General features: G+C 43.6%; 1 protein-coding gene across 1 annotated transcript; it reads right to left on the bottom strand.

The window, feature by feature from the left end:
• Window positions 1–2,157: 2,157 nt before the first annotated feature.
• Window positions 2,158–27,599, bottom strand: GLRX3 (glutaredoxin 3). Its single transcript, XM_035138232.2, has 11 exons — window positions 27,443–27,599; window positions 25,603–25,711; window positions 19,997–20,071; window positions 19,139–19,340; window positions 14,586–14,758; window positions 14,439–14,500; window positions 12,804–12,861; window positions 10,545–10,597; window positions 9,409–9,448; window positions 8,495–8,587; window positions 2,158–2,434 (listed from the first exon to the last, which is right to left on the bottom strand). The coding sequence occupies exons 1-11, from the start codon at window positions 27,523–27,525 to the stop codon at window positions 2,384–2,386; spliced, it is 999 nt and encodes a 332-aa protein (XP_034994123.2). The 5' UTR covers window positions 27,526–27,599; the 3' UTR covers window positions 2,158–2,383.

The raw sequence follows: 27,599 nt of genomic DNA, 5'->3' as shown, positions 1-27,599 counted from the left end.
AATATGTAATCCAATGAATATCCTGTAAAGTTTCTATGTGCTTGTAGGAAAAGGAAAAGACAGCTTTTATGGGGAAACAGCTAGAGTAGGTGAATGAGGTCTCAGACTGAAGCATGGAATAAAATTGGGGGGGAGGGATTTGTCAGTATGAACCCCCCCCCCCAAAAAAAAAACACCTCATGTTGGTGGGGACAGGGGTAAAGGCTTGAGTCCTTGCTGTTGCAAGACTGATGCAAGACTTTTACCCTCACTTACACATATCTCTTTAAGGCAGGTTTCCCCGACAGGTTGCCATCAAGATGTTTTGGAATTTGACTCCTATTATCACTGACCTGCTGAGCTAGCTGATGGGAGATGGAATCCAAAATATCCAGATGACTGCAGAAGGCTGATTTGGCAGCAGTCATTGCCACAGTGTGCTTCCCTGTACTTAGCAAATAAATCTGATACGCACACTTATAACCATGCTTGGACCACCTTTGCTTTTAGAGGGGCTTGCCCAGATTTGGTTATGATCATTAATTGACCATCAGTAAGTATTCAAGCAGCTAGAGAGGAGGTTAAGAGTTTGGAATTGCACCAGCACTCACACTGTCAGCATACTGTATTAACTGTTTTGTGGCAATTTAGCTGATCTTAATAAAAGATTATTGCTCAACTGTGGCTTTTGGATTTATTTATGTTTTAATGGACTACCATGACAACAGTAATTTCCAGGTTATTATGACTGCAGAGACAGATGTCTTATACAACAGTCAGATTATTTATTGGCTGGGATTCCATTCAAAACTCACATAACCCATTTCAAAACACCTGCCCTGGTTGCCAGTTAATTTCCAGGCCCAATTAAAGGTGCCCATGCTAATGTTTAAAGCATTAAATGACTTTGGCTGCAAATACCCCAGACCACCTTCTTCCCTACAGACCCTCAAGGGTGTTAACATCAGCAAAGGGGGGACCTCTTTGTAGTTCCACCATTCTCAAAAGCTTGTGTGTAGCCCTGGGGAGGGCATTCTCTGTGGGTGTAGCAGAATGAGATTTCATTTGAGGAACTCCATGGAAGTAACAAGAGAAGGGAGATAGATTATAGCGTCAGGGAGTGGCAGGACGCTGACAAGTGTGCACTGGGGAAGCGGGGCTGGAGTCTTCACTCTGTAGAGCGGGTCAGTGATTTGTGGGGAACTGTACTAGCCAGGAGGCATGAACCAGAGGTAGGGGACGCTTCAAAGAAGGAGGGTGGAGCACAGGATGGGCCAGAAGAGCCATATTACACTAGTGCAGGGCCATGTGCTTCCCCAGCCTCTCTTGCACCACTGTCTCCCAGAACCAGGAGGGGACTGAAAAGGGATGAGCAGCGGAAGTTGCCACATGGGCGCAATCTCCGGCTGCATGTGTGTAGCCCTTCGATGAGAGGTACATAAACTGGTGGAGTGGCAACTGCTCCATACAGTGCAAACCTGGGAATAGCTGCATAGACACAAGATTGGTGTGTGTGTAGGTATCCAGAGCTGTAGAAATGGCTGTTACCTTTGAGAACATAGAGTTACCTATCAGCCATGTACATTCCAATGGCTAGTAAGAGGCTGTAGGCAGTATGGTCAGTGCTCAGGGACAATGGGTGTTGCAGTCCAGCATCATCTGAAGGGCACTAGATTAGCTAGCCCTGCCTTAGTGCATTGTTTCAGGAAAAATACAATCTACTTCATTTCATAATCTTCCCAGGTTAACCTCCTTGAACTTGTTCCTATGCCAATGCTCTATCTCTTGAGTGGGCAATGTACAACCTCCCAGCTGTTTCCAGACTACAACTCCCATCATCTATGGCCTCTGGTCATGCTGAATAGGGCTGAAGAAAGCTGTAGTTCGGCAGCATCTGTAGGGCGATAGATGCTCCCCACTCCTGCTCTATTTGCTGCCTCTTATCTGAAGAAGGTTCAAAGAGATGGCGCTCAAACAATAGCATGCTGGTTAGCAGCTTCTTCCGAGGCTGGTTTCTGAATCCAAGTGTGGGTTCAAACATCCCAGGATACTCTGAGCACAACAGAAATAATCAATGAGGCACAGGAGATGTGAGTGAGGTCCAAGAGTATTTTACAAATGCTGAACAATTTTGTGTGCAGGAGGAAAAATGAAAAGTATGCAAGAACACTACAGGCATTGTTGGCTTCCAACTTTAATAATTCAATTTGAAGATGCTTACAGCTTTACATTTGGGGTGAAAACCTACAATTACATACACCTGTAGTATGGCCTTGTGAAGCATGAGCAGGAAATCAAAAACCAGCATTCTATTCCTTCGAGCAAATCGTGAATTGTTCCAGTGCAGCGAACAATCATACATTTTATATTTCATTGGTCTTCATCAAAGCGTCCTTATGATGCATTAATTTTCTCCTTTCAGGGTAGACGTCAATTCACCAGTTTCTTTTAGTTCCTGGAAACAGAAAAAAAAGGGAAGCATTCAGAGGCTGGTGTCAACAAAAGAACTCGTTAGCTTGTAATTCAGCTTTCCTCAACCTGGTGCCCTCAAGACTCCAACTCCCATTACCCCTAATCAAGCGATTTTGTTGTTTTGCAAGCAGCTACATTACGGCATATCTACCAAGAGGAGATAGATACACAAAAGCTTCTGTTGCTTTAGGCCAGTGTTTCCCAACCTTGTGCCTCCAGCTGTTTTCGGACTACAATTCCCATCATTCCTGACCACTGGTCTTGCTAGCTAGGGATGATGGGAATTGTAGTCTCAAAACATCTGGAGGCACAAGGTTGGGAAACACTGCTTTAGGCGTCAGTCATCTATGGACCTACCAGCCCTACAGCTGGTAACCATCTCTCCGGTAGAACCCAGGAGCACCAGAGAAGAGATTGCAGGAGATAATTGCAGTTGCCCCAGCCGCGGCAGTGAGCAGTCACCCCTGCAGACTCCTTAGAAAGGGGCAGGCCTAGCAGATTAGGCAGGTCTGATAGATGAACCACAGGGCAAGTGCCTGGCAGAGGGGCATCTCTGTCACCTTTAGCTAGCTCTAGAATGAGGCTTTGCTCAGTATACACCCTCTCTCCTAACATGCTCCCTAGAATCTGGGCAAGAGTGATAAGCAGGGAGGTTTGTTATTTGTTATCTTTCTGAACATGGAAAGCACACCATGTTAATCCAAGGTTGCACAGTGCACATGGGTGCCAAGGAATGGCTGCCCCCAGAAGTATTGGTCCAATGCCTCTTCCTCGTGGCATTTAGCAAAACAGAACAAGTAGGATACCATCATTGTTTCAGGCATTTCTACTGCTGGGAGTTGGGGAGGGAAAAGTGAAGCAAACCGTTTTGGTCTTAGCTATGCTTTGTTTGTTTTTTTTAAAAAAATATTTTTATTAATTTTCCAATTAAAACCAATTATATCACATTCAATATTTCAAATTATACACATATATATATCAATCAAACCGAATGTTATGCCAAATCATCTAAAGAATTTTTTATTTGGGTTCCCATGCTTCAAGAAATTGGGAATTCCTCGCAACTGTCCACTGCCGTCTTTTTTCTAAAGTTCAAATCGTCCTCCAAGTTCATAATAATCCAGATCTTCCCCTTACAGTCACATAGATGTTTTCCACTTTCATCCGATTGTTTCCCAGCTGCTGAGATAAATATCAAACAAAGTTTCACAGATGTTCTTTCTCCTGTGTGAGTTAATCAGTCCAGCCTCCCCATAAATCTTCTTAATGGAGCTCCCTGTTGCGTCGAAGCAGCACGAAGCAGCGCCATCTTCAAATCACTTTCGTTTCCTCTCATAGCCATGAAGATTTACGATCATTATAGAATTTACAGCTTTTCCAGGCAGGAGACCCAAACATCAAACCATAAACTCTTGGTAAATTAATGGATCTCCTTGCCCTATAGCTGAACTTAGCTTCAGGTCGCTGCTCCAATTTAAAGTGCGTCACAGCTCATAAATCCTCCGAACGCGTCCAGAACTCCTTCCGTCCGACTAGGGGGGGGGCTTTTCTCATCGGCAACTCCACATCTTTAAAAAATATGCTCAGTAACAACAGTTATAAAGTTCAACTCACACAGTCTTTTGCTTCTCTTTCACTCCAAACAAGCCAGGACATCGCGTCCGGGAAGGTACAAGGCAACAATATGAAGGAAAAAAATAAAAACTCACTTCCCTTATCGCTCCGTCCCCATCAATCCTTCTTCCAGATGCTGTACAATCTTTGACTCCTCTCCCTCAGCAGCATAAATTTCTCAGCAGTAAACAGCGCTTCTTCCCCTCCTTCTGAAGTATGTCCATAGATTTAAGCCTAATTATCTTCTTTAACCATGGAAATCCCCGCCATGCAGATTAGCGTCCGGGAGTCCTGGCCCTCGTAAGTGCTCAGCCCAAGCTCCCCCCACTCCAAAAACAGTCGGAGTGGGTCTGGGGGCATCGCGGGCCAGCGGCCCCTCTCCGTAACCCCCGGAGAGGGTAGGGGGTTGCCATTTACTCCCCTAGCAACCGCCAAATTCCTTACGAAGGTCAGAGAGATGGAAAACAGGTCCGCCATTCCTGCAGGCGGAAACCGGAACCCGGTCTTAGCTATGCTTTGAAAGGGACCCAGGTGGCGCTTTTAAGTGCAAGTAGATATATTGGGACCGCTCCGGCGGGAAGGTAAACGGCGTTTCCGTGTGCTGCTCTGGTTCGCCAGAAGCAGCTTAGTCATGCTGGCCACATGACCTGGAAGCTGTCTACGGACAAACGCCGGCTCCCTCGGCCTATAGAGCGAGATGAGCACTGCAACCCCAGAGTCGGACACAACTGGACCTGATGGTCAGGGGCGCCTTTACCTTTACCTATGCTTTGAAAAAGCAACGAGTCACCATTCCTTTGGATCAGGTTACCTGAGAGATCACCTTCTCCTCTTTAAAAGCCCCTTCTCAAAGTGCACCACCAAGTGAAGTGAAGCAGATGGCTTCAGGAAGTGCTCACCCCCCCTGAGAAATAGCCTCCCAAGAAAAGCTCACCTGCTGCCTTCTTTATGGTCTTTTTGGTTCCAGGTGAATGGCTTTTTTCCTTATTTTTCTTTAGGATTTTTTTAGACCAGTTGCTCAAAGAAAATTCTCCATGTGGTGTGCAAGTCCACTTATATATAAAATATGACTAAAACACACCAGCTAATTAAAAATAAGTATATATAAAACCATCATTATGGTGGTTTGCCATGGTGGTTGTTCTGTGTTTATGGTATATAAATTTAATAAATAAATAAATTTATGGTATAATATAATACTAATGTTTTCAAATATGTTGTAAGTTACTTGGAGGCCTTTGGCTAACAAAAGACTAACAAGTCCAACAGATGATGATGATGATTATTATTATTATTATTATTAACACTGATAAAATGTTTAAAATGAACACTTTATTCTCCCAGGCTTTTAGAAGCAGTCATCTTAAAATCTCAGCTTTTATTCCACTGCCCATATAGTGTATCTTAAATTATACTGAGAATTTGGTTTTAGGGCTTCCTCTACCAGAACTTTTATGTTTCAAATGTTTTTATGATTTTTTGGTATCTTCTTACTAAGAAGTTTTGGAGGGGACTTAGATACCGTAACTATTATTCAGCAGGCAAATACCAGAAATAAAAAAATAATAAATATAATCTTAGTAAGATCAACAGAGAAAAAGCTTGGGCAGGTTAATAGATTAAAAATAGGTTCTTTAACTGGGCATAATAAAAGAGATTTCTTTACGTACTTTTTATTAACAGTTAGATTTTTGACGGGTGAGGGAAATGAGAGAATGATGCTAACCTAGAAAAACTTCCAAAATAACTAAACTTAACTTTAAACACCATTTTGTCAACTTCAATTTATTCAATGCCCTCTAAAAGGCAGATAAACATTACTAATTTCCCCAACTCTTTGAAAACTATAGAAAAGAAACCTTTAATGCACTACTCCAAGAAATAAATGTGTGGGTGTTTTTTATATTAAAAAATGGATACATGAGCAACGTAATACCAACTTCTTTTTAAAACCTAATGAGATTTATTGATTCTGTCTTCCCGGGAGTTTCAGTGCCTATGGTATTGACTATAAAACATTCAAGACAAGAACAGGCTCAAGAGTATTTGGGTTTAGAAGCCTGTACTTGTTCTGTTGCGCACACACACACAAAATATATATATCAGAAGATGCAGTTAACAAATGCAGATCTATTTTTGTTGCTTAGGGCCTTTTCAAGAAAGCATACAATAAAGCCTTAGCTTTCCTCAGGAATGAGAGACAGTTTGCTAGGCAAAATGTCATCACCTTCCTCGAGAAAACACAATGTCAAAAAACTAAAACTGAGAACCAAATGAAAAGCTGTAAATGCACCCACAGGGGCGAAATGGTTCTTCCAGGAAGGTAAGTGGCTGCTGTCAAGAAAAAACATTTCAGTGCTACACTAGCAGGCAACATAGTTGCACACTGGAGATTTAGGGCTCCTTTCACCAATATATTAAGCTAATGATGAGAGTCACAGGAAAAAACAACTATGTCACTCAGTCTCAAATAAAAAAAAGGGATCAGAAAAAGGGGTGTTTGTGGATGGGTGTGTGTGTGTGTGTGTGTGTGACCTCACCATGGCTGAACAAAGGGGAAAGATGCTCAAACAAGGAATGAGAAAACTCAAAATGCAGAGAAAATGCAAAGTTAGATCAATCTAGAGGTGGCTGGGCAGGGAGGAATGCGTAATAGGGATATATACTTTGGAAATTTAAACACTGCCCTTCCAATGGGTTTGCATTGCGTAGGGCACCTTACAACAACAACAACAACAACAACAACAACAACAACAACAACAACACATCGTATTTATGGTTGCTGTGTTATCAGCAGATAAAACCTTTGAACAACTAGGATTGTTTCTAAAGGATGTGAAAAGGACACCAAGCAAGGCAGGTTAAATATTTGCCGGAACAAAAATGCTTTTTTGACCTATTGGCAAAAAATAAATAAATAGGTGAACAGTGATCTCACAGAGCAAGATAATGGCTGCTAGCCACAGTGGACTCTATTTTACTTCCATTGTCAGAGACAGCCTGCATCTGAATATTAGTTGCAGGGAGTCATGGGTGGGGCAAGTGCTACTGCAGTGAGGTTCTGATAAGGGCTTCTCACTGGCATAGCGCTTTATATCATTAAATATAAAGCGGGTTGTGGTAGGGCTGGTAAGAAATCTAATAAGGGTTTGGCTGGGGCCTAGGCCACAGCTCTTGCTGAGTAATGGGGGTGTGGTTATTTAAATGCGTGTAATGGGATTGGTGGAGGGGGCCCCCTATTTAAATTCAATTCCTCCATTTTTGTATCACTCTTGCCTTGGCGTTTGAATCTCCCTCCCACCCGCCGCTTTCTTTTACAGGTTTTAGCCTGACATTGCTTTGCCTTTCAAGGGGTCGCCTTTATTCAGGGGCCCAGTAGGAATTTTCCCAATTGGCTGATTGGCTTTGCCTCTTGGTTTTCGCCTACTGCTTAGCAAATTGTCACAACTTGTTAGGTTGGTGGTTAGGCTTTTGGTTATTGAATCAGTTCGGAAGAGGGGTGTGCCATCCAGATGCCTACCCCCACCTTTTGTTGCTCCACATAGAAGTATTCCGTTAAAGGAATCCAGGGGCTTACGCTCTCATCCTTACATCCCCGTCATAGGCGGGGCTGGAGGGGCAAATTATAAGAGTAAGAGCCTTGGGGAACATTCTTGGAAAAAGAGAGGAGAGAATGCCTGGCCTCAGCTACCTCCTCTCCTAGGGGTGTTCACTTGACTTCCCTTTACCCTTGGGGAAGTCGGAGCTGGTACTGTCCAAGCGGACAGTGGTGAGTCCTGTCCCAAGTGGACAGATGATTTGAGTCCTGTCCCAAGTGGACAGATGATTTGAGTCCTGTCCAAAGTGGACAGATGGAGATGGTCCTTCTTAAGGAAGGACGAATGGTTAACCAAAAGTCTAAGCCAACACTCGGATTAAAAATTGTATTTAAATAAAGTTGTGGCCAAAATTAATGCCAAAAACCAAACCTAAATTATTGTGTCTGTTGTGAGTTATTTAAGGGTGATTTCTGGTAAGCCTCGACACACAACTGGTTAGCCACAGTCAGAACAGGATGCTGGGATAGATGGGCCCTTGACCTGATCCATCAGGCCTCTCCTTATGTTCTGGGTGCAACTAGTTATGGCTGTGATCTCAACCCAGCTTACCAGGGCTCAGCCACGGCTACGACACAAGGGAAATGAGCAGGTAAGCTGATATAGAAAGAGATGGTTCTTTGGGTATCCTGGACCAAGACATGTTTCTTTTGCTAATGACTATTCACAGTGATGGTGTTTGCTGTTTAGGGATGTAAGAAGGAAACACCACCTGTTGGAAGAGCAACTAATGATAAAAACATGTCCAATATAAATGAGAACAAAATTTAGGAAGAACCTTTTCTTAAGAATGAAGATGACACACACCTGTCAACTATTAGATCTTTCCTTACCTTCACAATATCCAGGCCTCCGACAAGTTCCCCTTTCACATACAACTGGGGGTAGGTTGGCCAGTTTGAATACTTTTTTAATCCTTGCCGCACCTAAAGAGAATAAATGCTTTTTAAAAAATAATGTTTATTCATTTTATAAAAAGAAACATGAAAACAACATTACAAAATACAAAAATACAGAAAAAGGTTTAAAAAAAAACACAAATAATAAAAGAGAATGCATACAATAAAAATACAGTGGTACCTCAACATCCGAACGACCCGACTTCCGAAGGTTTCGACTTCCGAAGTCGACAAACCCGGAAGTCTTTTCGCCGCACGTGAGTTCTGCGCCTGCGCAGAAGCGGAGCGGTCGGTCGGCGCATGCGCAAAATGGGCGCTTCGACAACCGAAGACTTCGACTTATGAAGAACGCTGCAGAACGGATCGTCTTCGTAAGTCGAGGTACCACTGTATAAAAACAAGCGATGAACTTGTTTGTGTCCTCGTCTCCACTTCTCCCGCTCTCGCGCCCTTATTAGGGCTCTTCGGGGGGAGGAGATCAAAGTGGACAGCCGCCAAGTCTCCACGGCTTCAGGACGCTCTTCCTGAAGTTTGGGGGGCTGCGCGCTCTGCAGATCCCCCCCCCAGAACCCTCCCAAGAGACAGGAGAAAGATCTCCTGCGGCCGCCGGCAATCGCGCTTAACCCGAAAGTCCTCTAAAATATTTCTTTTGCAACCCAATTTTTGATCACATCATTAGGTGACTTCCCTGGATTTCATTTATAATTCCTCTGTAGCAGTTTATTCTCCATTAAACATTCAATTACATAAATCAAACCATTACTTATAAAGAGAATAAATGCTTGGTCAGCCTTACACGGTGCAGTTTTTTAAGAGGATAACAGGAAAAGTGCAAGCAAACAACATACCTCTTCATCCTCCAAAATATCAAATGTTTCATAATCAACACTAAAAAAAAAAGAATAAAAAAGGATTTTATTATACAGGCTAGGAATATTCACTCAGCTACGCTAATTTCTATCACTTATTTATCAGTGTAAAAGTGATCCCAGCGACTGTATATCAAGAGTAAAATGCAAGACGTTGCAATACTGTAGCGATATATTTATTTAGAGAATTTGTAGCCCACCCTTTGGCCAAAAAAGGCTCCCAGAGTGGCTTACATTACAATCAATTAAAACAAGACAGTCTCTGCCCACAATACTCACAATTTTAAAGAAATACAACACACAAGGGAAAGGGGACAGGGAGGGAAGAGGAAAGATATACTATATATATTGTTGAAATATCCTAATAAACAGAGAGAAATATTTACTGAAGACTAGCAGATAATCTATACAGGCCAATCCATTTATGCAAAAGGAATAGCTCAGTTGGTAGAGCACAAGACTCTTAATCTCAAGGTTGTGGCTTCGAGCCCCATGTTGGGCAAAAGATTTCTGCATTGCAGGAGGTTGGACTAGATGACCCTCATGCTCCCTTCCAACTCTACAATTATATTATTTTATGGTTCTATGACATAGGTCAGATCCACCATTTGCACGGGTGCTGGGGGTGGGGTCTATGGGGAAGGCTAGAGGTGAACCAAAGGGAGCCCCTGATCACCTAACAATAACATGCAACGTGCTCCTAAGATCAGCTTCTGTAGAGACACACTGCAAAGCAGCCAAGGTAGCACCTCTCAGGCAAAAGGAAGCATTTCCTCACACTGTTCAGAAGTACTACAAAATTTGTTATTACAAGATTGTAGTAACAGCCACCAACTTGGATGGCTTTAAAGGGGGTTATGGATGTGCCTTGATGGCTGGGGTAGGACCCCCAGTATCAGAAACTCTGTGCCACTGAATAATACCGATTGTGGCGAATGGAGACTGCTGCTATGCCAAGGCACTGCTTGTGGACTTTTCATAGGTTTCTGGTTGACCACTGAGAGATTCCAGAATGCTGGACGAGACGGCCCTTTCGTCTGATCGAGCAGTGCTGTTCCTATATATCTGTGCTCTTACTATAAGAACAGATTCAAGGCAGAAAAATATTTACATACCCGGTACCGTTTAGAATTTCTATAATTTGCTTGCTGAATCCACACTTCGCCATCTGCAGTAAGAAAAAGAACAACTCTGATGTGCATTATGTTCCAGTGCATGTATATGTGGCATGTAAAGGTAAAGGTAAAGGGACCCCTGACCATTAGGTCCAGTCGTGACCGACTCTGGGGTTGCGCGCTCATCTCGCATTATTGGCCGAGGGAGCCGGCGTATAGCTTCCAGGTCATGTGGCCAGCATGACAAATCCGCTTCTGGCAAACCAGAGCAGCACATGGAAACGCCGTTTACCTTCCCGCTGTAGCGGTTCCTATTTATCTACTTGCATTTTGACGTGCTTTCGAACTGCTAGGTTGGCAGGAGCTGGGCCCAAGCAATGGCAGCTCACCCCGTCACAGGGATTCGAACCGCCGACCTTCTGATCAGCAAGCCCTAGGCTCAGTGGTTTAACCACAGCGCCACCTGGGTCCCTATATGTGGCATGTAGCAATCCCAAATAAGTGTTTGAAGCACATTTATAAACAGCATTTTGTTTTCCACCTTTGCTACACCAAGGATGAGGAACCCGTGGCCCTCAAGATGCTGTACTGTGCCGAATGCTGGCCATGCTAGATGGAGATAATGGAAACTGAGGTCAGTGTGGTGCAGTGTAGTGGTTAGAGTGTTGGACTAGGACCTGGGAGACCAGGGTTCACACTCCCACTTGGCCATGACTTTGGGCCAGTCACCGCCTCTCAGCCTACCCTACTTCACAGGGTTGTTGTGGGGATTAAATGGAGAATCATGTACGCCACCTTGAAAGCCTTGCAATAAATAAACCGGGGGGGGGGGGCGCGCACAGGTTCCACACCCCTGCACTTCATCATCAGAAACCGAAACATGTGGACACTTTACAAACTCCTTGGGAATTCTCAGGGAATGAATTTTATTTGCCATCAACATCTGCAACATTAAACATTTTAATGTTGAATAGATTATTGTGTTTTATTTTTCTGTTGGAAGCCGCCCAGAGTGGCTGGGGAAACCCAGCCAGATGGGCGGGGTATAAATAATAAATTATTATTATATATTATATATGCTCGAGCAAAAATTTACCACAGCAACCTATTACTCGTACTGCATAATTAAAGCTAAATGGACCCCTGACCATTAGGTCCAGTCGTGACCGACTCTGGGGTTGCGCGCTCATCTTGCATTATTGGCCGAGGGAGCCGGCGTATAGCTTCCAGGTCATGTGGCCAGCATGACAAATCCGCTTCTGGCAAACCAGAGCAGCACATGGAAACGCCGTTTACCTTCCCGCTGTAGCGGTTCCTATTTATCTACTTGCATTTTGACGTGCTTTCGAACTGCTAGGTTGGCAGGAGCTGGGACCAAGCAACGGGAGCTCACCCCGTCACAGGGATTCGAACCGCCGACCTTCTGATCAGCAAGCCCTAGGCTCAGTGGTTTAACCACAGCGCCACCTGGGTCCCTTAATTAGGGCTGCGCTTTTTGCAGCTGTCACAATGACGACGCAGTTGCCAGTGCCCCTCATGGTTCCCACGGACTGTGGTTGTATACCCATGTGTACATCTGTATATGACCACGCAGGGAAGTTAGCAGTGTGAACTACCCCTTTCTACCCTCTGAGCAAAGGCGTCAGGAGAAGAGGAAAAGAGAGATCGTTCTGTTGTGGCACCCCACTGATGGAACCTGGCGGCAACACTGTTATCATTTCAGCCCCAGGCAAAGGGATCTTTATTGCTCCTAAGCCTTTAATGTATTATTTTAACATGCTGTTAAAATGTATCCTTTTTGAAAACCTTCTATGTTTTCGTGCTTTAGAAACTGCTCTAGAAAGCCGTGCTGTAGGAGTGAAATTAAATATTTTCTTCATTCCCTACTTGCAGCAGCTGCCGGCATGCTGTGTAGAGGTGAAAAACCCACAGCACCCACATATGATCGCAACATACCTCCAGTATCAGAGGGAGTATGATTCTGAACAGGTGTCTGGTTGGCCACCTTGAGAACAGAATGCTGGACTAGATGGAACGTCTTCCAATCCAGCGGGGCTCACCTTGTGCTCTTATGTTTATGATCTTTCACAACCGAGTTCACTCCAGATGTTTTAAAATGACAGCTCCCATCATCCCCAACCACTGGCTACACTGGCTGGGGTTTATAGGAGCTATACTCCAAAACATCTGGGTGCCACTAGGCTGGGGACAGCTGGCCTAAAGGATTTTAAGCACTAAAAGCATTTCCAAGAGCCTTACCTGCTTATTTCCTTTCATAAAGAGCATCACAGAAGCTTTGTTTATCAGGTCTTTAAGTCTAAAACAAGAGGCGGGGGGAAATACAGATAAAGTAGAACAGTCTTAGATAAAGGATTTTTAACCTGGGTAAAAAAAGGTGATACAGGAATTTAGCCTTAAAAATTGTCTGGTTTTAGAGCCACAGTGCTCCGGTTAATAATAATAATAATCGTAATAATTGTAATAGCCGTCATTATGATTATGATTATCATTATCATTATTATTATTGGCTGCCCCTCTGACTGCGTTGCCCCACAATAAAACACAATAAAAGGCCTCGGTCCTGTATGCCTGAAGGAGCGTCTCCACCCCCACCATTCAGCCCGGACACTGAGATCCAGCACCGAGGGCCTTCTGGCGGTTCCCTCATTGCGAGAAGTGAGGTTACAGGGAACCAGACAGAAGGCCTTTTCGGTAGTGGCACCCGCCCTGTGGAACGCCCTCCCAGCAGATGTCAAGGCAATAGGTAACTATTTTACTTTTAGAAGACAACTGAAGGCGGCCCTGTTTAGGGAAGCTTTTAATCTTTGATGCTGTACTGTTTTTAATATTTGGTTGGAAGCTGCCCAGAGTGGCTGGGGAAACCCAGCCAGATGGGTGGGATATAAATATATTATTATTATTATTATTATTATTATTATTATTATTATTATTATTACTATTATCAAACATTAAAAACTTCCCTTCCCAGGGCTGCCTTTAGATGTCTTCTAAAGGTTGTATAGTTACTTATACCCTTGACATCTGATGGAAGGGTTGTTCCACAGGGCAGGTGCCACTACCGAGAAGGCCCTCTGGTTGGTTCCCTGTAACTTCACATTTTGCAGTGAGGGAACCACCAGAAGGCCCTCAGAGCTGGACTGACCAATGTGGGTGGAGATGCTCCTTCAGGTATACAGGGCCGAGTCCATTTAAAGCTTTAAAGGTCAGCGCCAACACTTTGAATTGTGCTTGGAAACGTACTGAGAGCCAATGTAGTGGGAACCAATGTTAACCAGTCCCAGAGGCCACTCCCAGTCACCAGTCTAGCAGACGCAGGCTGGATTAGTTGTAGTTTCCGAGTCCCCAACAAGGTTGCTGTGTGTTCTGCTTGACCTGCATTCCTCCCAACGTTTTATTTCTAACCAAGTTTCACAACTAGACTAGTGGAATCAGTGTGCAATTGCCACCCTCAGGATTCAGGAATCCCCACACACCTAGATCACTTTGGGTTCCGTATTATTGGAAGTCTAAGACCAGTGTGGACAAAGGCAGGAATTTGCCCTATTCTCAGGGAGAAGCGTAAATTGCAAGGGATTGGCTGGCGGTGTGAGGCACGCTGGTACAGGATGAGACAATTTAACAAATAATAAAATATCCCCAGTTTTACCCCTTTGCTTTTGGGGCTGAAGGTGACCCCAAAAAAAGTGAGCAGCAGCAAATGACAGGTAGCAAGATCTGGCTTGCAGCTCTACAGGGCTGTTGTGCAGCAGATGGGCAAGGAAAATTAAGGTGAATGAAAACCATAAGGCACAGAATTTTAATGGCGAGATCATTAATGGAATATGTGATTTTCCTTCATAATATTTTTCTTAAAAAGGGTAAAATGCGTCATACCTGTCTTCTATTTTATGTGCCTTGGGGCAGGTTGTCTCCAGCTCTCCAGAGGCCTCAAGCTCCTGAAAAGAAAATTATTTCAAATTCATAAACAAAACACTATTTTAAAATCACGATACTGAAAATGCAGATCTTTTGTTTTCTTACCTTAACAATGTCCAGTCCGCCTATAAGTTCCCCAGCTACATATAACTGTGGGTAAGTAGGCCAGCTGGAGTAGGTTTTCAGGCCCTGACGTACTTCTTCATCAGAAAATATATCGAAGCTGCTAAACGCAATGTTGTGTTTGTTAAGAATCTCCACTATTTGTCTGCTGAAGCCTGGTGGTTACAGGGGAAAGAAAAAGAAAAGCACAGACCTTAACAAGGCTTTAACTTTAACCAAAACTGTGGTCTAGTGCCTACATTATAGCTTATATTAACATGTGTTGCAAGCAAACTGCCCCCACAAAAAGGTACCGTAAATCTCAAAGGAAAACAATGTTGCAAATTGCAAACCGTAGCAATGTTGCAAATTGCAAACCGTAGCAAAAACTACAGAGCTGAATTTAGGGAGTTTGTCCTGCTGCTTGCTCTGTTTTGAAGTGTGTTGTCCAGTTTAGACAAAATCAAACCCAAATGCACATGCAGATAAATGTAATGCTTTGATCCAACAAAGGCTCTTATTTTAATATTTAGGTAGATATATTTACAACATAATGAATATTGCTTCAATCCCTTTTTTTTAAAAAAAACACTTTCAAGAATGCAGATTCAACTTATAGCGAGTTGGCATTAGTCCCATCAGTTTAAATAGAATTAATTTCCAAATAAATCATACCGTTCAATTTCTGAACAAAATCTACCTTTTTAACTATAATACGAAATTTTGATATTTGAACTGTTTGAACCACTGCATGTCCCAAACCTGTAAGTCTGCACAATTTTTCTCCACATAAAAATATTTCAACCACACAAAATTCAGAAAAACAACAACTTTAACCTACGGTAACTCCTTAATTAGCAACTTGCATAAATATCAGTGTAATAAACCTACATAAATATCAGTTTTGAAACCACAACCCATATCAAGTTTGGCATGTTTTTCTGCTGTTTTAAAATCCTTTCCTAAAGAAAAATTATCTTCCTCAGACAGCTAAATATCCAGTACAGTATATAAATTAAAGTAGCTCTACCTGGTGAGACCTGAAACACCTCACACCAATTTTCAAAAGGTTCTAATAAATGGGATTTAAAGCAACAAATTTCAAAATGTTTCAGGCACAAAAGGAACCTTTGCATGATTTTCCATCTCACAAGTTCATCCATTACTTTTGATTTGTGCTGTAGCTCCAGGTCCTCCATGATCTGCATTTTGAGCCATGAGCAAGTAGCATTTATTTATATGGCATCTAAGTTGCTTTTCTTCCACAACTGAAGCATTAAGTTCTTGTACAGCCTGGAGTGAAACAAGAATCCCGAATTCCACCCCCAACCCCCCAACCCCACTACCAACCAGCCTGCCATTCATCTGGGAGTTCATTAGTAAACAGCTACAGGCTGATTGCTGATGGTTATTCTGCTGCCAATATATTAACTCATTTCTACTGTAAGAGGCTGAGAGAAGGGGAGAGAAAGAGAGCGCTTCATTTTAGCTGTAGGCAACTCCATGCAGACGAGAAAGATTGATTGGTGGCGTTTCATTTTTAAGGGTTAAAGTAGCAGACTGGAAATGTTATGCTTAGGGATAAAGTGCCAAGACTGCTTTATTCCCATAACAAAAGGTTTAGGCTGACTTTCTGAGCAAACAACATCTGAGCAACGCAAGAGCTAATGAAAGCGCCACTGAAGTGCGTGTACGTGAACACACAGGCCGCTTTAAGAGTGATGCGGACGCTGCGCTGCCGGTGATAGGAAGCTAAGTACAATTATAATACTAATGATGTAAGCAAGCAACAAGCCCGTGAGCACGGAGCCAAGGGGATAGACCTCATTTAACATTATTATGAATTGGCTTTCCGTAGGAAGTGGTGAAATGCGGGATATAACAAGGATTTCTGATTCCACACCAAGATCCAATTAAGCTCCGTTGCAACCGACAACCTGCTATTAGTATGAAAATTAGCCAGGGCAACATCCATCGGGAACCTCTTCTGCACAAGATGCAGGCTGACCCGCTCCTGGGCCTGAAGCTGCATTGCAAGCCGAGGGGGCTGAACTCCAGTAAAAGGCCAAGGGGCTGCTTTCTTACCCTAAGCCTGAGGCCACTCAGCTGTGGCACTCTGTACGTTATCAGACTACAACGCCCAGAGCCTCGGACAATGCTGGCTATGGCTAACAGCAACATGAGGACCACCACAGGCTAGCCCCTTCCCACCATCCCTACATCTGGTTGTCATCACAGCTGTCCTTGCGGTCCACTTGAGGAAATAAGAACCAGCTCATTATTGTGTTAGCTGTGTGAGATGTGGCACATATTATGAACGGCATTGGCTAGTGAGGTGTGTATGGACATATAGCCCAGCCACGACAAATGTCTCTCAAAGCCCAAGGGCGGGAGGGGGGGGACTATTCATATTCAATTTATTATAGAACAGCAAAGGAGAGCAGCAATGTTATCTTCAGCCTTAGAAAAGGTAAAGGGATCCCTGACCATTAGGTCCCGCTGTGACCGACTCTGGGGTTGCGGTGCTCATCTTGCGTTATTGGCCGAGGGAGCCGACGTACAGCTTCCAGGTCATGTGGCCAGCATGACTAAGCCGCTTCTGGCGAACCAGAGTAGCACACGGAAACGCCGTTTACCTTCCTGCTATAGCGGTACCTATTTATCTACTTGCAATTTGATGTGCTTTTGAACTGCTAGGTTGGCAGGAGCAGGGACCAAACAACGGGAGCTCACCCCATCACAGGGATTCGAACCACTGACCTTCTGATCGGCAAGCCCTAGGCTTTGTGGTTTAACCCACAGTGCCACCTGTGTCCCGTGTACTTCGCCTTAGTACTTCGCACTAATTCTGATCCTCCCACATTACATGCAGATCACACCAGCTTTTGGAACTTGCTGCCCACCTGCTGCAACCAGCAATGGCCCTCAAAAGACCACCGAGATAGTGAACTATGTCTACCTTGCTGGAGACACGCCCCCCCCCCCCCGGACAGGTGAATATGCAGGCTGCACTGCATTAACACGCCTTTGTCAAGGCATCGCAAATATCTCAGCTTCTCCCTCTTGTAGAAGGAATATTCATACGGTGCATGTGCAGCCAGTACCAAACTGCATAAGCACAGTATCGTACTGTGGTGCTTACGTATGATGGCATCTGTATATGAGAAAGATTAAAGCTCTCCGTTGAGCCATATTAAGATGCAAGCTTCAAACCTGATGCCACTGCTCAATCTGCAACCCCATACAGTAGGGTGAATTTTTATGTCTCAGAATGAAGGGGGGGGACCTAACTAGGGCATTGTTTGCATTCTTAGAATTCAATGGCAGCATCAGCCCCTTGCCTTTCTGGGACTCTGTTTGCTTACAAGCTTGTGGGGAGAGAACCAAAGAGTGTATAATGAGTTACCAGGGCCTAGGAATCCATTTGTCATAGCTTGATCTTCATTATTTCAGTTTAGTTCATTTTTCTTTTTTAAAGTGGTATATGAACATTATTGGTAATGAAAAGACAGTACATTCCATAATTAGAGCCATTTCCAGAAGAAGAAGAAAATGAAGATTCAGTAAGGGTACCGAATCGGCTCAAGGAATCAAAATTTTTATTCTTGGGTTATACCACCTAAATGTCAATGAGTCCTTTAACAAAATCACAAACCCGACAGGTTCAGTGATGGAATGTCAATTAATATTCACCAATGGATGTTAACAAGAAGCAATTCCGAAATGTTCTACTATAGGCAGCTGCTAACTGCCATCCCTAAACAAATGCTTATGCTATGTCTCTTGTGGTCTTTATTGCTCAGACTGATGCTCATGCAATAGACCTCAGTGATCCACCTTGAGTTTCTCAGGGCAACTACTGTCACTTGAACCTGAAAATCTGCTGCTTGTTTAAAACATCTCCCTCTGCACGGTTTTAAGACATGTCCTGTTCTACTCCCCTTTTAATTTCATCGTTCAATCAGCACACAGCTATTCTTACGGAGCAACATGCTGCATGCGAGGACCTCTGCACACTGACAAACAAGATTGCTGAAGGGGAGGAGGCAGAAAACAGAAAAAGTTAGAACTGGACCCAAGCACAAAAAAAGTTTGAGAACAGTGCTCTGGCTTGATGACTGTGGCTTTAAGCCTCAACTCATTCAGGCAATACAGCTGTGCGGACATGGCTGGACTTGGGCAGCTAGGTGCCCAGAACACAGTGGAAACCTAGATTTGCATCACCGTTATTCTCCATCCATCTCCATTCCAACTCTAAGGCCCTAAACCTCTGGCCTACCCAATTGTTGATCTAGTAACCCTATTCTACTTTTCGGAACCTAATGAGATGGTGGGCCAATTCAAAGGCAGCTAACGGGGTGCAAAGCAGCCTTGAAGGGGAACAGTACTATGCCAATCAACTTATCCCCTCTGGAGCCTAGGACAACAGTTCCATTTGTCGCAAAGGTGACAAGAATAGCAGCCACTCAGATAGAAAGCGTAAGATATAATATTGTTAGGTACTCCTTACGTATCAAGCCCTGCTGAATAAAATAGAAATTCAAGACAATTCCTACCACAACGAGGCTCCTGAGGTGTTCCCTTCATAAACAGCATGCAAGGTGCAGCATTTGTCAGTTTCTGGAGTCGCACATTCAGGTCTTCTTTCACATTGTCATTAGAGCCTGGCGGAATGGTCGAGCTGGAGGCATGGCGCTGGACTTTCTTGGTCAGTTCTGGTGCATGAGCACCGTCTAATCGGTCAATTTTTTGGGAATTCTACCAACAGAGAACAGTAGTTCGGGAAAACATTATGAACTTCACAAGAACAGTCTTTAAAAAGCTACTGGAATTTGAACTCTCTCTCTCTCTCTCTCGCTAGGCCATATACAAACGTTATTTTGTAGGATTCAAGACAAAGCACGTTAAAAGCCCCCCGAGAAATCCATTGAGTGCTACTGGTGTACAATCACATTTCTATGGTGCTAACACAACTGAAGGGAGCACACACATGGCCAGAATTTGTTGTAGGTTAACTAACCCAAGCTCTGCGCTTGGTGGATTGAATTTTGTTAGAACTCGCTTTAACAACAATATCATTACCTGCCAAAAGAATTTTGGACGGATCACCACAACGAGCTTAGGAACCAATCAATAGTCATCTCGACATCACTATCCAACAGTGTTAAAAGGTTTCAAATTCAGGAACTGCCTGGTGATGCAGCATGTATTTCTCAAAAAATGTTTCTGCAAGTTACAGCATAGGGTAGCTTCAAATATTTGAAACGGGCCTTCACCACATGGCTAAGAAGAATGCAATTCCCAGCATTCCTAAATTAATCAAATGTTACCTCTGAACAAAGTATCACACCAGCACTAAGAACATAGAACATTGTAAGCATCCATGGAAGTAAGTGAGCTAAAAAAAGGCTTACCTTAAAAAACAAGAATGTTGGGACTGAAGTAATTTCATATTTTTCAGATACTTCAGGAACCGCTTCAGCTTCCAGCTTAAAAACAAACAAACATAAAACATCTTTTGTTTTCAAGCTCTTATTTATAGTTTAGATTGTGCTGGCTGATCTTGTCTACACTGTTCTTTTAGTCATGTTAAATGTTTAAAAGGGATTTCAGTGCAAAAGTTTGTGACACATTTGCATTTAAATGAAACTCACAGGGCAGGCTTGTCATCCACTGAGCCTCCAGTGTCAAAACAGGTTCAGAGGTTTTTATTTTGTTGCACATTTCAAAAGATGCCTGGAGGCTGTGAATAAAAATTTTGGTGCACTAGTGACCTAGTAAATTTTCAATCATATGCAGCTACTACTATATTGAAATCCATAAATCACTGACCCCAGTTATGTCATGATTACAGTGCTTATTTTCTGCCCACAGCAATTCTTGCTGTTTGCTCTATTGACTAATTTCAAGAGGCAGTACATCATGACTGACATTTGCAGCCTTCTGCAAATTATGAAGCAAAAAACGAGTATTTCTTCAATAAACTATTGATGCCTGCTAAATTTTTGTTTTTAACTCCTGCAAGACTGCTAGATACGGTATTAGTATACTACTGACCTGAAACCTAAACAGATCATCAAATACAAAATTGTAGAAAATGCAAATACCAAATACATTTCCATTTACAGACACAGGACACACATATGATCCAAATATAACGGACTATATGACTGTTGGGAAACGGGAGGCAAACAGAGTAGTTTGCTTAAGAGCACATTAATTCTGGCATGTGGTATACATGTGTGAATGCCTGAAATATTGGTGAATGTTGACATTAGCATGTGAATATATTTAAAACACAGTATTCACTGGGGTTTCTGAGCTGGGGAAGGGTCACAGCTCATCTGATTTCCATGCAGCAAGCCCCAGGTTCAATCCTCAGCATCGCCAGGTAGGACAAGGAGAGAACCCAGCCTAAAATCCTGTAGAGCCGCTGCCAGAAAATGTGGATAATACTGAGTTGGCTAGATCAAGGGTCTGACTCAGTGTAAGGCAGCTTCCTATGTTCCTATGCCCTTAGAACAGAAGCTCTCTTTTGGAGGACGTATGCGTCTGCATACCCATTGCTGGAAAATGCAGGAGGCGAGAGTGCTATTGCGCCCAGCTCTTGGCTTCTAGGCTTCCCATAGGAATCTAGCTGACCACTGTGAGAATGGAATGCTGGTCTAGATGTGTGACTGGCTCTTCTCATGTTCTTCATTTTTGGAGATTCACAGCATTTGGGAGGCCTGTCAACATTTACACGTGAGAGCTTTCTTAAAAAGAGTGAATTTCATGTCGTGCATACATGGAGATTTGTAAGTGGGAACAGCAAGACGGAATGAGCTACTTGAACTTTAAAGCAAAACCCGGTGACTATCTGTTGTGAAGATTAAGGGTAATGAGACATTAGGGGTGAAGAGAGATAAATTAGGAGACCAAAGTCACATTGACATCTTGCACTTTATCCTAAAACTACAAAACAATGAGTACATGTTGATGCTAATTTTCAATAAAGCATATTACTTAAGGTGTAATTCAAACAACATCAACCACCTTGACTGTGGAAAGATAGCAATTCCAGCTAAGTTTAATTTTTTTATGTTCATATGAAGGACATGGAGCAGGATCAATTTCCTACCCTTCTGTTGTCAGTAGGAAATATTAAAGCTTTATTAGGGAAATGGAACATTATTGGGCAGGTTTTCCTGTGCCTAGCTGTTTGACTCTTACGATAAGCATCTCTGCTTATTTCAGTGGCCCCTAGAGGTGACTCAAATGTCCAGGTGCCCATGACAAACTCCATCCCAACATAACTGAATCATCTCAGTATATATGTGGGATCAATGTTTGAAAGCTCCTCAACACCAGCATCTTGGGTATGGTTCTCTGTGGTGGCAGCCTTTAAGTGGTGAAATTCCTTCCCTCCAGAAGTTCATTAGCATCATACAGTTTTCAGCAAATGCTGAAGACGCACCTCTTCACCCTGGCTTTGGCACTTGGTGTGCATTTTCAGGACGCAGGTGGCACTGTAGTCTAAACCACAGAGCATTGGGCTTGCCGATCGGAAGGTCGGTGGTTCGAATCCCCACGACAGGGTGAGCTCCCGTTGCTCAGTCCCAGCTCCTGCCCACCTAGCAGTTCGAAAGCATGTCAAAGTGCAAGTAGATAAATAGGTACCGCTCCGGCGGGAAGCTAAACGGTGTTTCCATGCACTGCTCTGGTTTCGCCAGAAGCAGCTCAGTCATGCTGGCCACATGACCTGGAAAAAATTGCAAACAAATGCCAGCTCCCTCGACCAGTAAAGTGAAGTGAGTGTTGCAACCCCAGAGTCGTTCACAACTGGACTTAACTGTCAGGGGTCCTTTACCTTTACCTTTACTATGTGATTGAAATTTGTTTTCATTGTTTTCAATACTGAATTTTAAATTGTTGTAACTCGACCTGCTGGTGGAGGGCAGGCAGTAAATTTAACAACAGCAGCAAGAAGGCAGACTTTTATTTATGTTCTGTTCCCTCACTTTGTTTAGGACTACTTGTGGTGTGGTTTCTATAGTACTGTATTTTAATGCATTTCAAAAAGAACAAAAAAACTCTTACTACAACAAAAGGTTACATGCCACAGAGGTAGCTAGCCATTCTGAGGTGGCAGAACTACAGAAGGCACATCAGCTACATCTCTGGCAAACAAGGACAATAAGCTTTCTTTTCACTTTCTGAGTTGTTTCTGTTTAGCATAATTGATGTTGTACTTTCATGTTTCATCATTCCACATTGTAACTCACGGAAAACCCCATCTATTTTCAGTTAATCGCTACCATGCAAATGTATTAATTTTATAATTAATTTGACTTCAGGCAATACAATTATAGACTTGCACAATGATGGGACTTTACTTACTGTAGCTAACTGTTACCAATAGTGACTTAACGGCACAATTACTCAACTACAAGAACTACTAATACAATAATGCAGAGTTCTGTTCCATACCATTCATCAAGACCAAAGCTGTTTGGCTGAAATACTGCGGTCACAGATATTTAAGTTCTAAGTGTCATGGTGGGGCATCTTAATGGCCTAGTTCACACAACACATTACACCACAGTTAAAAACGAACTGTAGTTTAATATAAACACACCTTATGATAGTGTGCACTGCTGGAAATGTTTCATTCCACTAGTTTCCTGTTCCTGCTGATGCCACACCGCCAAGAGACAAATCACAAGAAGCAGGCCAAGAGCAAATCTTGGGTACCGCTTGCGGTTTTGCTTGGAAAGAAATAAGCAATGAGTCTTGAGTTCAGATTGCAAAACAATCCGGACCTTTGCTTGTTTCCCAGCAGAGAAGTAGGAACTTCTCAGCAACATACACATTCCCACAGTTTGTTTTTAACTACGGTTTCAATGTGACATGCAAACAGGGCCAATATTAATTTCTGGGCGTAATCTATCATTATTATTGTTTATTGCATTTGTATCCCAACTTTTTCTCCAATGAGATTGGAGTGGAATACATGGCTCTCCCCCTCCTCATTCAAAGCCCACAACAATCCTGTGAGGTACATTAGGCTGAGAGGTAATTACTGGCCCTAGGTCACCCAGTGAAGTTCATAGCTGACTAGGGATTTGAACCTCTTCCCTTTGAATGGCACTAACAGTTCAACCACTGTAACATTTTCATATGGCACAAAGCACTGTGAGGAGTTGGTGGATAAGCAAATCCACTGGTCATACACAGGGGCAAGCTTCTGTCTCACATTAGTTGAAGTCAATGGTCAACTCCAAGGAAGCAGGCCAGTGACACAGTGGCTCAGGACAACCCTTAACAACATATCTTGCAAAGATATTTCCATGAGCAGAGGGTTAGAGGTTAATTAATGGGGTAGGCCACATGGCAATTGACACTTCATCATAGTTTGAGGAATTCCTAAAGCATGGACCTAAGGAATACTGACACATAAGTTTAATGTTTGTTTTTCAGCACCATAGGAGTGTTTTAATCCAAACTACTGATGAAGAGTTGATGAACAGCACTTGTAACTAGTGCATTTTCCTTTTCCTACCTACCAGAGTGCTGTTACTGGGACATACAAGTATTATTACACAAATCCAGATTTCAATCTACCCTAGGAAGACAGCCACCATACATAATTATGCAAACCCCAAAACCTACGTATCTTTCTTAGGTGAAATCAGTAGCTAAAACACAAATTAAGAGAATGTCTATTTGCCCAACCAGCAGCATCATTACATTACATCAAATCACACAAGTGGGGGGGGGGCTTTTTTAAAGAGTAGTATTACTTTCTTAAATCCCTCGGATAAGAAGATCAGGATTTAGTCAATTGCATTACAGGAAGAAAAGCTACTGGGAGTTGAATTAAAAGTGCTAGCTCAAGTAACTAAATGAGAAAAAAAGAGTATTAGCATTATAGCTGGATACTTGGCAATCAAAGATTTGGATGGCTATTTCATGTCAACATTTTGAATACCAAGCCTCTTAGACCTGCTTGCACCCTCAGATCTTAGCCATAGAGTACTTATGTCTCACTAGACCTCTTTCTATCAGCTTTCCTTATTGCAGAACACTGCCTCCTGGTTTTATACTGATGCTTGCAAACAACCACTGAGTTCATGCTTTCACCAGAAAGTAAGCGCCATCTCAGCATTTCCTAAGGCAACCAAAGACCACAGCATTAAAGTAAGGAGAGGTTCTCTCCCTCCTCACATACTTTGGAGATTTCTCCTCTCCTCATCATCTATACCACCATCAGCATCAAGGCACAAGCCCCACTCTCCAGGTCCAGATTTGCTTTCCACTCCTAGTAGGACAGGCATCCCCAAACTTCGGCCCTCCAGGAGTTTTGGACTACAATTCCCATCATCCCTGACCACTGGTCCTCTTAACTAGGGATCATGGGAGTTGTAGGCCAAAACATCTGGAGGGTGCAAGTTTTGGGATGCCTGTAGTAGGAGCTTCAATCACAGGGCATAAGTGTGTGTGTGTGTGTGTGTGTCTGTGCAGCTCAGAGTATGGTGTTGATAACACCAAGGGTGCAGGTTCGACCCCTGTGTGGGGCAGCTGCATATTCCTGCATTACAGGGGGTTGGACTAGTTAATCCTCAGGGTCCCTTCCAACTCTACAAGCCTATGATTCTATGCATGCACCTCCCCATTGCAAAAGACATTTCTTTCCATCACCTCCCACTGACTTTCATGAAATAATTTTACAGACTGTGACAATACTTCCTAGGCTGCTAAGCATTGCCCCTACTCTCGACACTGTCACCAATTAGCTTTAATAAGTTATTGTAGTTTTAAAGTATCGGTAAGTGAATAGGAGAGTATATGACACTTACTACCAAGGAAAGAGAACAACAAGGCAATTGCAAAGCCACAACAGACCCAAGTTGCCCAGTTCCAAGGTTTTAAGCAATGTAGGAGCAGCTAGAGTAGTTACGCTTCCACCTTTTCCCAGTATGCATACAGCAAGCATTCATGTTAGATCAAAAGCAGATAACAAAATGTCAATTCAACTTACTTTCACAAATCCAACCTGTAGATGCTCCTTTGCTAGCTCAGCCATGACACCGTTCATTTGAACACACTGAGGAGCCCATGGGGCCCAAAAATGAACCACCACTAAAGACCTGTGATGAAATAAACAGGGAAAACAGAGAGGTCAGATGCCAGCAAAGCAATGTAAAATAAAAGCAATGAGAGTCACAGCAAAAGGTTCTAGCTTTAATCACTAGTTATCTCACATGAAAAGATCTCTGGAAGAGGACAGAAAAGGTTTCTCTCTGCCTGAGACCCTGGAGAACCACTACCTGTCAAATTTGAGATTAGTTGGCCAAACAGACCAACAATCTGACTCCATGGGGAACTAGGGTGAACTGAAAAGTTACTGGTTTGCTCACCTCTGCTACAAAAGAAGAAAAGACAGTAGGTACACAGCCACAAGGATTGCTCATATCACAGTATATGGCAAACCAATGCTCCCCATGGCCTGCCTTCTGGTTCTACTCAAGGCAGTGATCCAAATTCAATTCTCACTCACTGCCACACTCACTGGAATTTACATATCCCAGGTAATTTACAACCATGATGTGTTGCCCCTCAGTGGGAGATTGCATAGCGAAGACTTCCAACCTAGCAATTCCCTGTAGAATCACACTAGAAGGTACAAACTGAACCTGTTAATTCCCCTCACGTTAATCCATTATACCCCATCATCATTCCATGGGATGGATAAATAAGGGTCCTGGCAGTCATAGAGGTTCCACAGAGAAAAGTTGGTAACAAATAGGGCTGGGGTTTTCCTTTCCAACACTATTGGTCTTTTTCACAGGTCATGCTAGCAGAAATCCATAGTGTTTTTAAATCCCCTTAATGATTTGGCAACAGAATATTCCTACACCATCAACGGTTCTTTGAGAAAGAGAAATCCCAATCACAGGGCGGGGGCATCTTTCCCTCCTGGTTGGGTGTGTAAATCTCTCCCATACATGTGTATCAACCTTGTATTTAAACACTAGTCTCATAGCCACAGGCAAACCAGAAATACATGATGGCAAGTGGATGACCTGGCAGAGGAGCAACCTAGCAATCTAGCCCTCCATTCTACTCAGCACACAAAGGAAACCAGCTGCAGAACTCAGTCTCACCTTTAAAAACACTCGCAGGATAGCAAAAAAAAGGGGGGATTCTAACTAGTACACCAGGGAAATTGTGCAGATCCCTTTAAAAAATAAAGTACCAGCACTTAAGTCTGATGCAGTGTCATTTATGTGATCTGACCTGCTCCTTAACTTTTGTCCTGTGGGGGAGCCAAGACCATGCTCCCGCCCCATATACACGTGTCCTCAAGAGGCGCTTTTATATTTCACACGATTACTGTATGGCCTGGACCCTATAAGCGCACACTTCTGGGAAGTAAAACTGCGCACAAATTAAGCCTACTTTAGGTGCCTTACTCAGAAGGCCTACGGCGGCGTTGAGCACAACCCCCGGAGCCCGTCTACTCAGAAGTAGGACTTTCAAGCCTTATTTATCCCTGCACAGGAGAAGAACTCTTGCCACCCTTCAACCCTTTCGATGGTGAGAAGGGTAAGGGGAGCGCACAAGGCGGGATAACGACGGCTGACCACGCTGGCTGGGGAGAAAGCCCCCATTCGGTTCAGCGGCCCAAAACGTCGGAATGGACACCCGCATCAAGTGAACGTGTGAATGCGGAGCGGCGGCCTGGCACCGGGCGCTGCTGCTGCTGCTGCTGCACCACCTGCATTCGGCTGCGGCTCCTTTTCCTGGCTGTTTGCCAGCCTCGGAGCCGAGCTTGGAAGGCGGGGAAGAAGGCGGAGGCGGCAGCAGCAACAACGTACCTTCCCGGCTGCTGCAGCAGATCGTGGAACTGGTCGGCGGACGCCGCTTCTGCCAGAACTGCCGCTCCTCCTTCCGCCGCCATGGCTGGTGTTGATCTCGGCGGCGCCGCCAAGCGCAGGAGGGAGGGAGGGGGACTGGGAGGTGCTAAACGCACAT

The sequence above is a fragment of the Zootoca vivipara genome, chromosome 5, assembly GCF_963506605.1.
Source record: "Zootoca vivipara chromosome 5, rZooViv1.1, whole genome shotgun sequence".
NCBI lineage: Eukaryota > Metazoa > Chordata > Lepidosauria > Squamata > Lacertidae > Zootoca > Zootoca vivipara.
This window is presented reverse-complemented; position numbering and strand designations above follow the sequence as displayed.

What these genes read in the sequence shown, in the direction of transcription:
- GLRX3 (XM_035138232.2), bottom strand. Translation starts at nt 27,525, where the DNA reads ATGGCGGCGGAAGGAGGAGCGGCAGTTCTGGCAGAAGCGGCGTCCGCC. An exon ending in TACAGGTTGGATTTGTGAAA is followed by an intron (nt 20,072 to 25,602) that starts GTAAGTTGAATT and finishes TTTGTTTTTAAG; the next exon opens with CTGGAAGCTGAAGCGGTTCC. An exon ending in CAACATTCTTGTTTTTTAAG is followed by an intron (nt 19,341 to 19,996) that starts GTAAGCCTTTTT and finishes CTCTGTTGGTAG; the next exon opens with AATTCCCAAAAAATTGACCG.